Source organism: Amphiura filiformis, chromosome 4 (assembly GCF_039555335.1).
Source record: "Amphiura filiformis chromosome 4, Afil_fr2py, whole genome shotgun sequence".
In the NCBI taxonomy this organism is placed as follows: domain Eukaryota; kingdom Metazoa; phylum Echinodermata; class Ophiuroidea; order Amphilepidida; family Amphiuridae; genus Amphiura; species Amphiura filiformis.
Window position 1 is genome coordinate 34,782,768 of NC_092631.1, and position 13,847 is coordinate 34,796,614.

Here is a 13,847-nt window from a genome sequence, read left to right on the forward strand (position 1 = left end):
ATGTCTGGACGTGGTAAAGGAGGAAAGTCAAAGAGCAAGGCTAAGAGCCGCTCATCCAGGGCAGGACTTCAGTTCCCCGTTGGCCGTGTGCACCGCTTCTTGAGAAAGGGCAACTATGCCAACCGTGTTGGTGCTGGTGCCCCAGTCTACTTGGCAGCTGTCATGGAATACCTGACCGCTGAGATCCTTGAGTTGGCTGGCAATGCTGCCCGTGACAACAAGAAGACCAGAATCAACCCACGTCACTTGCAGTTGGCTGTCCGTAACGACGAAGAGTTGAACAAGCTTCTCGGAGGCGTGACCATCGCTCAAGGCGGTGTTCTGCCAAACATCCAGGCTGTTCTTTTGCCAAAGAAGAAGTAAACTGACTTACTAGTTTACACATGTAAAGGCTCTTTTAAGAGCCACCACATATTCCAAAAAGAGATCTTGAACTTGTATAAGTTCCTTTGTTTGTTTTAAATTAGGCCTATACGCCTTTTGATTTGTCAAATTATGATTTTTTTTTGCTTGTTTTAAATATACCTGTTGGATTATCGAATTATGAAATCATTTAATAGGAAAGTTAATAATATTACAATAATATTACGTAAGGGAGCCTGGGCACTCAACTTTAGATGAGACGGGTGTGTGCCTACTGGGGTCGCGAAGTAGGGTCCTATCGGTACTAAACGATTTTTAAAGGGGGTCATTTTGCACAAACAAACACAATGAAAAAAAAGGAGGAGGGGGTTATAGAGTATAATATTTTGAAAGAATGGGTCATTGGGTATACAATTTCAAATAAGGGGTTACAGGTTGAAAATGTTTTTAAAAAATTGAGCAAAAATTATATTTCTTGTTCCAAATTTCCCAAATTGACAATACAAATTTGATGAAATAAGAGAATTTGAAAATAATCCTCATTATTTTGTTGCATTTTGATGATACAATTCTAGAAAAAAAGATCTTTGGGTAGCCTCATGTAAAAACAAGGGGCATCGGATATAATATTTAAAAAAAGGGGGTCATCGGGTATATCAGACTTCAAAAGGGGGCTTATTAACAGGCACATACCGTCACTTATAAAGTTGATTGCCCCCCGAGCAACATCCAATTTAGCTACCATTTCCGCTGATATTTTAAACCTATATTATTTTGTACAAAAGGAGAAGATTAGAAGAAACATCTTCTCTGGTACAAAATAATTCATTCTGGTTTTAGGATCAATTTAACTAGAATTAAATTTTCACGTGAATATTTGCACAAATAATTTCCTTTATAAAATCGGTAGAACTGACTCACGTACTAGTATGTCTTTCAGTTGTAAGAAATCAAATGAATCTTTAGCGCATATGTTTTGTGAGTGTAATAGTGTGTCTCCTCTGCTGTGCAACAAACTCACAAATGTTTTTTTTAATAATAAAATTGGTGAAAATATTATTTCGTCCAATTTTGAGAAAATGTATGGGATTAATACCACTGGTACAAAGCATCACAAATGCTTGACCTTTTGTATACTCTGTCTCAAGTTTTATATTAACAGGTGTAAGTTTCAACAAATTTTTCCAAATTTTCAGGTCTTTTTTTAAAACAAGGGAAAATTGGAAAAGCGTTTTAAGAAATTATCGTTTGACATCTCAGAAGAGTGAAGGTTATTTTTTTTTTATTATTCATCTTTATTTTTCAATATTGTTTCCCCTTCTGAATTCATTCATGCTGCTCATGTAAAAAAGCTAAGCCCGTGTGCTCATTTCCAACCACATTGCTGGGCTATTGATGGAAAACTATGAACATCGATTTAGTAGGCGAAACGTACATGAACGTATTTTGTTCCGGGATTCCCCCCCCCCTGACTACGTTCTATAGTATGTGTTTTTTGCTTATAAACTCAACCCAGAAAGTATCGAAACGATTATAGATGGTCAGAAATATCGGGAACTGAAATATATAGCAAAAACTTATTTAATGTATATAAAGCGCAGCTTTCTCCTGCGCATTTTGATACCTCTTTTGTTGCTCTACGATATCATTTGGTCGAGTTATGGGCGCTTGAGTGGCTTCAAGTCGGATTTTGAAAGTTGCACTTAGCTCCTATTCAAGCCAAATGCGTTGTACTGTGACCAATAAATGACCATTGCTTTTTGTCCGCCGAATCCAGGCAGTGATAGAGAGTATTGGTGGGCACACCAAGTATTGAGATGTCAGCAGAAAGTGTTCATGAGATAAGTCAAAGATAAGTAAAGGGTAGCAAGTATTGAAGTTGGAAGTCGAAGGAGTAAAATAAAGTAAAGTTCATGGTTAAGTAAACAGAGCATATCGGTGTCCTATGTCTTGATTTTGTGTGTGTGTGTACATGACGAACGCATTTGGCTTGAATAGGAGCTAAGTGCAACTTTAAAATTCCGACTTGAAGCCCCTCAAGCACCCATAACTCAATCGTAGAGCAACAAAAGAGGTATCAAAATGCGCAGGAGAAAGCTGCGCTTTATATACATTAAATATGTTTTTGCTATATATTTCAGTTCCCGATATATCTGACCATCTATAATCGTTTCGATACTTTCTGGGTTGAGTTTAGTATGTAGGCCCTATACTTCTGTTTACATGTATGTTCTCATGCTTCATCTGCATATATTCATTTCCAAATTCCAATTGATTGCTATTTGTTGCTGTCATGGTTGTCTGTGTTTCTTGTTTATTTGTTTTGGTGTGTGATTGTTTTTGTAATATATAGCCTAAATTGTGTTTATCAATATAAATTTGCATGTCTATTATTTGGAACCTGCATGAGAAATTAATTAAAATGAATGCAAACAAGCCTAGTATTGGTTAAGTGGTTCTTAAGATAGCTCTTGATATCTTAAGGAAATATCTCAAAACCTTTTATTATAGCAAAGCACTAAGATCATGACGCGATAATACGTTGATCTATCTGTCTTGATGTTTTGGACAAAATTGGACACTAACAAAGTCAATATTAACTGTACAAAAATGATGACACCAATCTTTTTATTTTGACCATTTAAGATTTGCAGCTTTCAAGTTTTCAAGTTTTCATAATGATTTAGTATGTTAATAATGTATTATGTAAAATTAATTGATCGTCTTCGCGATTTGTCTTCTAGCTTCCTTAACTATAACAGAAGGTGTGTTTTAGGGGGGTGGGTGATTGATATATCTGCCGGTGATGGTGGTGGTGTGGGTGGGTGTCTAAAGATAATTCTACCAAAATGAGGGACGCATATCTGAGGATTTAGGTATAGGCAAAACAAATAGAAATCTTAAAGCTGACGCGCGCGTTTGTTTTACGGTGCGACTTTGCCTCGGATAAATTGACCAATTTACATGATTTACAATATCGATAAAATAATGTTTTGAAGGCATTTTGGACCATGTGATTCACTGATTAACACTTTAAATTAGAGGCAATATTTCATTTTGTGATTAATTGGGTAAGTTTGTCATCTCAAGCTTATTTTGACTGAGTTTGAGTCGGAGGGCAAAGAGGGAACACCTTTGATTTCAAAATCAGTGCAAACTCTAAGGCACACTATCTTTTCACCCTCATATTATTGGTCGATTTTACATTTCTAGCACGTGATTGTTTAATTTTATGCCTAATAATAATTTCTCCTGTATTCTTTGTTAATAATTTGGCACAAAAATGGCATCGACAATCAGATGAAATACTACCGGAAATAATGTTTATTTTGCACCAAAATTTTTTTCCAGATTTTGTAATCCAATAATATGTAAAATTCCAATGTAGAGGAATAAATTCCTTTACCTTTAGCTGTCAAAATATATGACAAGTTTGATTTTAAGTTATGGTATGAACTTTCATTTAACATTGTTTAATATTCTAAATACCAATCTGAAGCAAGCTCGTGCACCTCAAATCATGCTTCTACCTCTTTTCAAGGGTTTTCAAGCAAATTACCGTGAAAAAAAGAAGAAGAAAAAAGCGCAGTAATTTATAGTGCGCTGCGCACAGGCTCAACGCCTAGACGTTGATCCACAAGCCTCAGCACAATACAGGTTGTCGCTGACCACTACGGTCACACATCATTCCACAAACCATTAAACAACAATTCAGGTACTTTGCTGTTTCAAGAGCGCACACCCTAGACATTCCACAAATAACCTTCGCAACCAGGATCGGCTCCCCGAGTTTCGTACGGGTTACAACGAGACAAATTAGCAGTAAGTTCCGTGTCCAGGGGAAGTTCAAGCTAACTCCACGAGACCGTACTAGGCACCGCCAAGGTTCGAACCCGCAACATCTCGCACCATAGTCGAACGCCTTATCGATTGAGCTAACTTGACTGCTACAAGACATGTTATAGTCTAATTGAATATCATAATTTATTGTAAATATGTAAACATATTATAGTCTAATTGAATATCATAATTTATTGTAATAATCTTTACAAGGATCTTTTATCAGAAAAAAATCATTTCCCTGTCTTGTTTTGTCACAATAATCAAGAGGTGAAAGGCAAACTTGACCCTGGCTATGACACTATCTGTTAGTAATGGTAATTGGCGGTGAAATAACCAGGCGTGCTAAGTTACAATCTACTTTTTATTCAGTTTTGAACAATGTTAACCGTTTGCTTATGATATCACGATGATATATTTTCAATGAAGAGTATCAAATCGTTTGTTATCTTGGAAAAAGGTAAAACAATGTAAAGCGCGAGAATTTGTATAAATCGCTTCTCAGGCAACCTCCGCCTGAAACTGACGGGGCAATAAGAAATGGCGCAATTCTGGTGATAAGCGTTTTTGTAGTCACCTCTTTAAACCTTCACATGTCAAGAAAACAAACATAACAGCACTATCCTTTTGCAAAGATATACTGCCTATATGCTATTTTTGAACATGCATCGGCATAATTTTGAAAAAAATAATATTCTATTCGTGACATTTGGGAAAATTTGGGGAGAAAACCAACAGTTTGAACAAACAAATGCCAAAATTTGCTTAAATTTCCTGCAATCATACTTTAAGCCATCAAATCTATTATTGCTGGGAAGCTTTTGATGTCAGCAAGCTAGTAGCATCAAGAAAGTTTTAATTTATGCATGCCATGGAGTCATAAAATCCATTCTAAACAGAGTCACTAGCACAATTTCTTTGAGATTTTGATAAAAACAGCGATGTATAAAGAACGCGGGCTGTTGTGATCGATAAAAACAGGTGATTACAAACACGTCCGCAATACGTCAATAAATATACTCACTAACCGAAACTTAGTCATTTACAGATTGTCTGTATCCCTGTTTGCACGCACGTTTCTCATTTTGAGTAGCAAGTCACGTACAACTTCACCATGGTTCAACAAAAGAAGGCGGCTGCCAAGAAGCCAGCAGCTCACCCAACATACCTTGTCATGGTACAAGCAGCCATTGTAGCTCTCAAGGAGAGAGGTGGTTCATCAGCTCAGAAGATCAGGGGCTACATTGCCGCCAACTACAAGGTCGACCCGGCTAAGATGAAGGCTCCTCTTAGGGCCGCCCTTAAGAAAGGAGTTGCTAGCGGCGCCCTCGTGCAGGCCTCTGGCAAGGGAGCAAGCGGTAAATTCAAGCTTGGCAAGACGACCGACTCTGCAAAGAAAGCTAAGGCCGTAGAACGCCGCAAGGCTGCCAAGGCCAAGGCTGCAGCCAAGAGAAAGGCGAAGCGTGAGGCTAAGAAGCAGAAGGCTGCTGCAAAGAAGGCTGCTGCCAAGGCCAAGAAGGCAGCAAAGAAGTCCGCAAAGAAGCCCAAGAAGGCAGCAAAGAAGGCAAAGAAGCCAGCCAAGAAAGCAGCAAAGAAGCCAGCCAAGAAAGCAGCAAAGAAGCCAGCAAAGAAGGCAGCAAAGAAGGCAGCAAAGAAGCCAGCAAAGAAGGCAGCAAAGAAGGCGGCACCCAAAAAGAAGTAAACAGCTTACATCAAGCCAAAACCAAAAGGCTCTTTTTAGGGCCACCCAAATTTTCAAAAAAGAGAAAATGAGTTTTGTGTCAAACATTGCTTTTTAAATATTGAAAACTGTTTTGTCTACATAATAGAGTATCCATGTCAACATGGTTAAGTAAGAAAGTATATGTGGTCCCAAGTTTTATTTATTAACTTACAAATCATCTCCGTTAAGCACTGATCTCACATACAACCCATACGCGTGTCTGTTCCTTTGAGTTAATTTGTCATTAACGATGGTTAATATTAAGACATAAATACAGTGACATGCCAGGCTACTGTACGTTGCAAATAAAATGGCGCTAATTTTTCACCAATAGCGCGAAATGTAAGCCAATCTATTATTACTCGATTTACCGATATCTTAAATTGATTACAATATAGCCAATATTGATCCCGGCCCTAGGTCTAAATAATATAGTGGGCAATCATAATCGCTCTTATGTAGCGGAAAATGGGGATTTTCTTTTTCGAATGGTTAAATCGTCACTAAATTTTATTACTTCTAATAGGCTTTTTAGAATTCAGAATATCCCGAACGCATCTATCTATGCATGCCGGAATATTTTCAATGCGGCCATATAATAATTTGCGATTTGCACAAAGAATACATTCCTATGATCACATTGTCCCTTTTTATTTCGAGCCAAACAAATGAGGTAAAACGAAGAAAATTGCTATTTCATTCCAGCGCCTACAATGAACGCAGCTGACGGGATGTACAAACAAGACGTAAGACGAAAAGCGATACACGCACAGAGTATGCGTCAAGACGGACAGTGCCTAGCCTACAATACGTGTACGAGCGTATAATCTGGCCGATCGTATTATTATCAGGATTATTGGCGGAGCTTCATTGTCTTCCTGATATCAAGTAATTTAGATTTTTTTGAAATTCGCGATATAATACAAACTTTATGGAAAATTATTTTAAAAAATACATTATTGACACTTTTCCGCCCTCAAAGTGAACTATATATAATCTATTGATAATGTACTTATAGCTTATTTAGCTAAGATGAAAAGCCGACCATCATATGAAAATTTTGACCTTTTGTATTTAAGATATAATACATTAAGTTTCACAAAAAATAAAAAGTCACAAAAGAAATGATGACTGCCTGCACCTAGGGCATTTTCAATTGTAGACATCATCCGGATCAAACACGGAAATAAAATATCGTGAACCTGAGACTTGATTAGGTACAAAGAAGCGATAAATTTAACGGAAAAGGGAACCTGATTCCACAAGGGAACAGTGCTCTGGAAATAGCTAAGCTTATGAGACTCGGATTTACATATTCGGATAGTGAATTTCAGGTGATGGGACGATAATCTGGTTGTGCGAGGACTCTGATCAGATGAGTAAAATTGCACATAACATTTATCCTTTGGGTTTGTAGCTAGGTAGCTGCATAATTATACAAATCGCATGAGCTAATAAAACATGATCGAAATTTGATCAATAAGTCCTCAAGAAGTCGAGATTTGTTTTAGCTTAATATTCATTATTAACGTGGTAGTAGTGTTAATGCGAAATGCGTATTGCCCTCTACGATAGGCACATTTTTCCTACAACGTCCGCAATGAACCCATAAAAGGGGTATATTTTGAACCACATTCATCATTTCTTGAACTGACAAGAAAGCATAATGTCTGGACGTGGTAAAGGAGGAAAAGGACTCGGAAAGGGAGGCGCCAAGCGTCACCGTAAGGTGTTGCGTGATAACATCCAGGGTATCACCAAGCCTGCTATCCGCCGTTTGGCTCGCCGTGGTGGTGTCAAACGCATCTCTGGTCTTATCTACGAAGAGACCCGTGGTGTTTTGAAGGTGTTCCTCGAGAACGTCATCCGCGATGCCGTTACATACTGCGAGCACGCCAAGAGAAAGACCGTCACAGCAATGGATGTTGTCTACGCTCTGAAACGCCAGGGACGTACTCTGTACGGATTCGGCGGTTAGATTGTTTCGTCTTAAATAACACAAAAACGCACCAGAACTTCTAAAAAGAGACCAATTGGCTATTTATGTCAAAACTATGTTGTCCATGAAAAAGTGCAGGTAATTTTCTAATTTTACGGCATTATTCGCATGTATGACTTAATAATATTATAGTAGCCATGTTAACAATACAATATATCCAGGAAAGTACAACAAGGTCTTTAATATGCACGGTTGTATTTGCGTTATTGTTTTAGTAGTTTTAATAATTATAATCGATATTCTGTTAACCCCACAAAAAGTTTCGCGTCTTTTGTAGAGAACGAAATAAATGGATGTTTGTTTCATAACAGTGTGGATAACTTAACGGATCTGTGAATTGCACAATTGAATTCATTGATAGATTTTCGGTAAGATACCCAAAGCCAATGAAAACAAAAGACAATCTTTATATACAAGTTCCCATTTAAAATGTGTTTAAACCTATCCAGGAAGTTATTTTAATGGTATTTTATTCAATTTTGCCAAGTCAATTATCAACTTTCCCGCGATTGGATTCCCTGTTGTCATCTTTATACCAATATCATTATTGATTTAACTGCATGAATTGATTACGAATAGCAAATTATCATGGTAATACAGACGAAAAGTTTAGGCGGGACCTTTTCTTTTGCGATGGTTATAGTTATCATGATTATCATTATGTAAGTGTTATTAAGTTCCAAATGTTTCGAATTTTTTCTAATCATTTTTTATGATTACAAAAATACAACCGACTGCATAAAATCACCTCTACTATTTCAAATACGTTTACTCGCCAAGCATCTACCATGTTTACTTTTATATCAAAATATAATTATACAAAGTATAGCTACCATCGAAACATGTCAATATCTCTTTTTGGAAGATATGGTGGCTCTTAAAAGAGCCTTTGGGTTTGATAGTCGGTACACTATTTACTTGGAGGTAGTGTACTTGGTGACAGCCTTGGTACCTTCGCTCACGGCGTGCTTGGCCAGCTCACCAGGCAACAGAAGACGGACAGCAGTCTGGATCTCGCGGCTGCTGATGGTTGCCTTCTTGTTGTAGTTAGCCAAACGGGAAGACTCGCCAGCGATGCGCTCGAAGATATCGTTAACAAAGCTGTTCATGATGCTCATGGCCTTGCTGGAGATACCAGTGTCTGGGTGCACCTGCTTGAGCACCTTGTAGATGTAGATGCCGTAGCTTTCCTTGCGGCGTCTACGCCTGGTGCCGGCAGCTGGACGGCCCTTGGCCTTACCGGCCTTCTTTGCTCCCTTTCCGCTAGTCTTGGCAGGCATGTTGTCGATTAAGTTTCTTCAACAAAGAATGACCCGTCCTGAAATAAGCACCGTATTTATATTATTTCGTATGCAAATTAGAGATCCTACAGCTTACCGTACTGTTACACACTATTGATTCCAGAAATACAAAATTGATTTGCATATCGAAAAAGCCAACTTAGCGAAAGTAAAATGACTGGTAATGAATCTTAAAATATTTTAATATATTGCCGGTGGGAAAGAGCAAATAAAACATGAAAAAATGTTGTTGAAACTCAAATAGCTTCAAATTTTAGAGCTTTTTGTGTTTGATCTGGATAGTAACTGGATTCCTTGCCCCTATAAATATACATAACTTTTGTTACCAGTGTTTTATTAGTTTTTGAGAAAAATGCAAAAATAGTCACAAATTTATCAAGGGGTGTAGTACCAACTTATGCTCACCACTAATTGCAACAATTCATTACACATGCATCCATCTTCCAAAAGATTGGACAAAAACATATCAAAAGTCCTAGAAAATCCAAATAGTGAAGCAGTGTCTAATTTGCATCAATCCAAAGTGGCTGCTTATCTAGGGATGAAATTTGGTTAACGTTGGTTAAATCTTGCTATATTCTATTCCAGCTTCAGTGACACATCATTAATTTCTCTGGACCTTTGAATGCATTGCAATATGTATTAGTATTTGAAAAATCAATACAACAAGTCCATTGAGCTAGTTTTCATGCCCTCCCGTGAACATTGTCCTAATCCTACCTAGGACAATATGCATGAGGTGTCACTGGAGTTGGAACAGATCATAATTGCTAAATGGGCTGAAACATTAATATTCTACTTGACTCGCATAAATGTGCACCAGTCACATATTACACAATGCCCAATTATACGATGATCAGCTCATAATAGGCGAGAGTTATTCGTTTTTTGAGTTGCGCGAGTCAATAAAGTCCTAACTTCACCCTTGTAAATTCACAAAAGCGAGTGTCAATCATGCTATATGCAGAGCGCAGTTCGCGTAGGTGCTGCGCCCAGCTGTGTACACGATTCTATATCAATCCACGATGTTGTGAGTCCTGCCTATTATGAGCTGATCAGAGTATAGCGTAAATGCTGCCCCCAACTGCGTGTGTGCCTTTTTATATCAATACACAATGTTATGAGTCTCGTGTGTTTTTTCCCGCCAATTTATAAGTGGAACAAACTATAGACAGGTGGTTTTACAAATGGATACCCCCAAAACGTAATACATTTGTACCCAATGTGTGAGGTTGTCGGTAGCAAATCCTTATCATATATTAAACATATTGTAGGTGATTGTTTATGTAGAGTTAGTTTACGAATTATCATGTCTTGTACAAGATGCGTACCTGTTTCTTTTTATTATCCCATTCATAGAATCTCACATTGTTTTCCTTTTTATCTTTGTTTTCAGTATTATCAGCATCAAGTGATAAACAGATCTACTTGGGAGAAATCATGTGAGCCGCGAACCGGTAACTCTTAAATGATAAAAGACACTATTTGTTGTTGTAAGATCTGTATAAGAGGAAAACTTGAGGAAAGTGACAGAGACTTGTCATTTTCCATGCACCACCTCGCGTCAAACCAATTGAAATATGTCAGTTGCAGTACATACATCCACCTGCTTCAAATGGAATGTAGTCCAGGAGCAACAGGTGTAGTCCAGGAGCAAAAGGTGTAATGCATATATATTTATATGTGTATTGTATGATGTCATTATAGCAGCATGCATACCCAGGGGGGTACTCAAGTTTGGTAGGGGTGTGCCGCTGAGAATTTGAAAGTGGACCCAAAAATATACCAAATTTTCAAGAAATTTGGACCCATTGATCTACCAAAATTCAAAATGTTCGGCCAAATTTAAACCATATTGTCTTATATAGAATTGCAGATTGTCTTAGTTTTACAAATTTTCCCAAATTTGTTTGGACAATTCGAAATTTTGCTAGATTGAGGCGAAATTGGGCTATTTTTCAAGAAAATAGAAAAAAAATTGAAAAAGGACCCATTCATATACCAAAATTGGCTTAGAAAAAGTGGTCATTGATATACTAAAAGGCCGAAAATGCTACCCATATTTGTGTCCCGTCCCGTATGGTCATTTGTACTAAGTACCCCCTGGGATGCATACCATCAGGATGTATGAAGATTTGCAGCGCAGGCATGTCATGATTTGACAAGATGTGCATAAATGGGCTATTCCAGTTGAAATCCATACACCCCCTGTAGAAGACATGACCTTAATCTTCTACACAATGAGTGTTGATTTCAAATGGAGTCACCCATTCAGGTATCCCCATTTGAAATTCACACTCCCTGTGTGGAAGATTAAGATCATGTCTTCCATAGGGGGTGTATGGATTTCAATTGGAATAGCCCAAATTTGAAATGAACTGATGAGGTTTGATATCATGCATGTGGATTGTAGCGATGGGGACAAACTAGTCTAGAGTGCCTGTGCCATTTTTAACCCAGGCTGGATTTGTACACATAAAATACAATTTTATTTCAGTTTATGCACTAACATTCAAAATTTGCCAGGGGCATAAAGAAATAACTCAGAGGTACCCATACACTATCCCTTCATGGCATAATTTGTTGACTTCTCCAGTGTTATTCTACATTGTAGTGCACATCTAAAATTATTAATACACCCAAAAGATAGTCCTGCCAATTGTGGCCAACATGTACTGCTCTAGTATCAGTGTGTGTTAAAGAAATTAGACTTCAAGAGTCCAGACTTCTCCATGTCTGTGTGTGTTCATTGTGAGCAAAGTATTGGACCTACAGATTAATGTCATTTGATTTACAGCAAGATCATCTTGTATTTTGTATTCATAACCAGGGTTTTAGCTAGGTCTTTACAAGTGCGCATAATTTTCACCAAAACCGAGGAGAATTCCTCAGTTTTTCACTATATTCTCCAAATAACTGGTGCACAGTTATTAACTCTAAACAGAAAATACTCAGTTTGTTTCTTGGGTTTTTTTTAACGGAAGATACTTTAATTACTGCTTTAAAAGTACAGCATTACTCTAATTAGGTCAAATACAGTGCTTATTGTTGACTACAAAAGGGGAATTGATCAGGCATTACAACATGGTGATTCATTTGCTTACTCTGTACATTGACAGTTTTATTTGAAACACATCCTATTTACATCGTTATAAACACATCAAGGATAGCAAGATAAAAAGTTGGTCTATATACATTGCAATTATATGGCAAACATTGGGGCTGTATGGTGTATCAATTGATTTTACACAACATTACCAATTATTGTTTTGATTTTTTCTAAAATAAAAATGTATTCACCTAGTCAAGCAGAAGTCATGGAAACCATCAAATGGGCAAAAACATTTTGTGGATTCAGGAAACGATGGCTTGCAATTTTTACAGTACTTTCGGCATTAAAACATTTGTGATCTGAAATATATCATTTGTAAGAGCCTCAAAACAAAACTTCTGTTCATATTTTAGTGGTGCAATGTGCTGGTTTTGTACACAGTGGTGTAGAGGTAAATTTATATTTCGGGTTTTAAATCTTTTGGAATGTGTCGCCGTTCGATTGTCTTGTTGGCTGAGTTAGCAGCGATGAGATTTACTCTCGATTCCAGTAAAATACAGCACTAATTTTTTTGGCATTAAAAAAATATCTTTTTTTGCCAAATGAAACATGGCTCAATCCTAATTTTTTAGTTGGAAATAACTAGCAATAAAAGTCAAATTGTAACATTATGCCCATTTTTGGAAATAAGGGCCAAAAACATGCATTTTTGTATGCTGTGACAATCAAGCCTAAAGACTTACTAATTTCAATATGAGTCTACACACTCTTCTTTTTAGTAAACACATCTTTTTATCCTATTTTACAATCAATTAAAATATTAACATAAAGTAGTATGGTAAGGGTACTATCTTAGCCTACTCAATATTCTGAATGCTAAGACTTGCATCAATTGAAAGAAAATGTGCAAATTACATACTTTTGCAGCCAGTTTATTCCAACTAATGAATTGGGATTGTCTGATCATGGTTTTTGTAAAAGGAAGATATGGGACACTTTGTACTGTTTTGTAAATATGGAATTAAAATGAAAAAAAAACAGGTTTTGAATGTTGACAAGACATTTTATTTTCAAGTTTGGAATGATTGTGATAGGAGTAATTGGAATAAATCAAGTCAGATACAATTGTTGTAATTTATCTGCAGATTGTTGATTAGGAGAGAATACACTTGCCTCACAGCATCAGCATGGTTTTAACTGCCTTGTGTGTATGGAATTCCTTACAATAAATGGAATTTAAATAGCGCCTTAGCATAAGTATGAACGAAGTGCTTTATATGCAAGAGCATACATAAGTACCAAGGTCTGATACTAATGATGCATATCTCTTGAGACAAAAGCACACTGTTTGACTTACTTACTTCCGGAGTCGGTTGCTACATTAGTAAACATTGTGTTAAAAACACCTGATAAATGTGGGGAAAGTGTGCTTCAGTGGTGACAGCTCTCTGAATGTCGCTTATTAAATCAAAAATAAATTATTTTTTAAATGGGTGAAATAGACATTGAATGTTGAATCACATATTCAATGAATGGCAAGAATTTGAACTGCCATGGGGCTTGTCCAGT

The 13,847-nt window shown here is 37.1% G+C and overlaps 4 protein-coding genes across 4 annotated transcripts; 3 read left to right on the forward strand and 1 right to left on the reverse strand.

The window, feature by feature from the left end:
- On the forward strand, positions 1–363 carry LOC140149811 (late histone H2A.2.2). The gene has a single exon (XM_072171853.1). The coding sequence runs from the start codon at positions 1–3 to the stop codon at positions 361–363; it is 363 nt and encodes a 120-aa protein (XP_072027954.1).
- A 4,944-nt stretch (positions 364–5,307) lies between these two features.
- Positions 5,308–5,905, forward strand: LOC140150157 (histone H1, gonadal-like). Its single transcript, XM_072172161.1, has one exon. The coding sequence runs from the start codon at positions 5,318–5,320 to the stop codon at positions 5,903–5,905; it is 588 nt and encodes a 195-aa protein (XP_072028262.1). The 5' UTR covers positions 5,308–5,317.
- Positions 5,906–7,592: 1,687 nt separating this feature from the next.
- LOC140149813 (histone H4) lies at positions 7,593–7,904 on the forward strand. Its single transcript, XM_072171854.1, has one exon. The coding sequence runs from the start codon at positions 7,593–7,595 to the stop codon at positions 7,902–7,904; it is 312 nt and encodes a 103-aa protein (XP_072027955.1).
- A 935-nt stretch (positions 7,905–8,839) lies between these two features.
- Positions 8,840–9,205, reverse strand: LOC140149814 (late histone H2B.2.1). The gene has a single exon (XM_072171855.1). It carries the CDS (start codon positions 9,203–9,205, stop codon positions 8,840–8,842), a length of 366 nt encoding a protein of 121 aa, XP_072027956.1.
- Positions 9,206–13,847: the final 4,642 nt, after the last annotated feature.

Bases quoted from the DNA above. Each gene is read 5' to 3' on its own strand.
- LOC140149813 (XM_072171854.1), top strand. From the start codon at position 7,593: ATGTCTGGACGTGGTAAAGGAGGAAAAGGACTCGGAAAGGGAGGCGCC.
- LOC140150157 (XM_072172161.1), top strand. From the start codon at position 5,318: ATGGTTCAACAAAAGAAGGCGGCTGCCAAGAAGCCAGCAGCTCACCCA.
- LOC140149811 (XM_072171853.1), top strand. From the start codon at position 1: ATGTCTGGACGTGGTAAAGGAGGAAAGTCAAAGAGCAAGGCTAAGAGC.
- LOC140149814 (XM_072171855.1), bottom strand. From the start codon at position 9,205: ATGCCTGCCAAGACTAGCGGAAAGGGAGCAAAGAAGGCCGGTAAGGCC.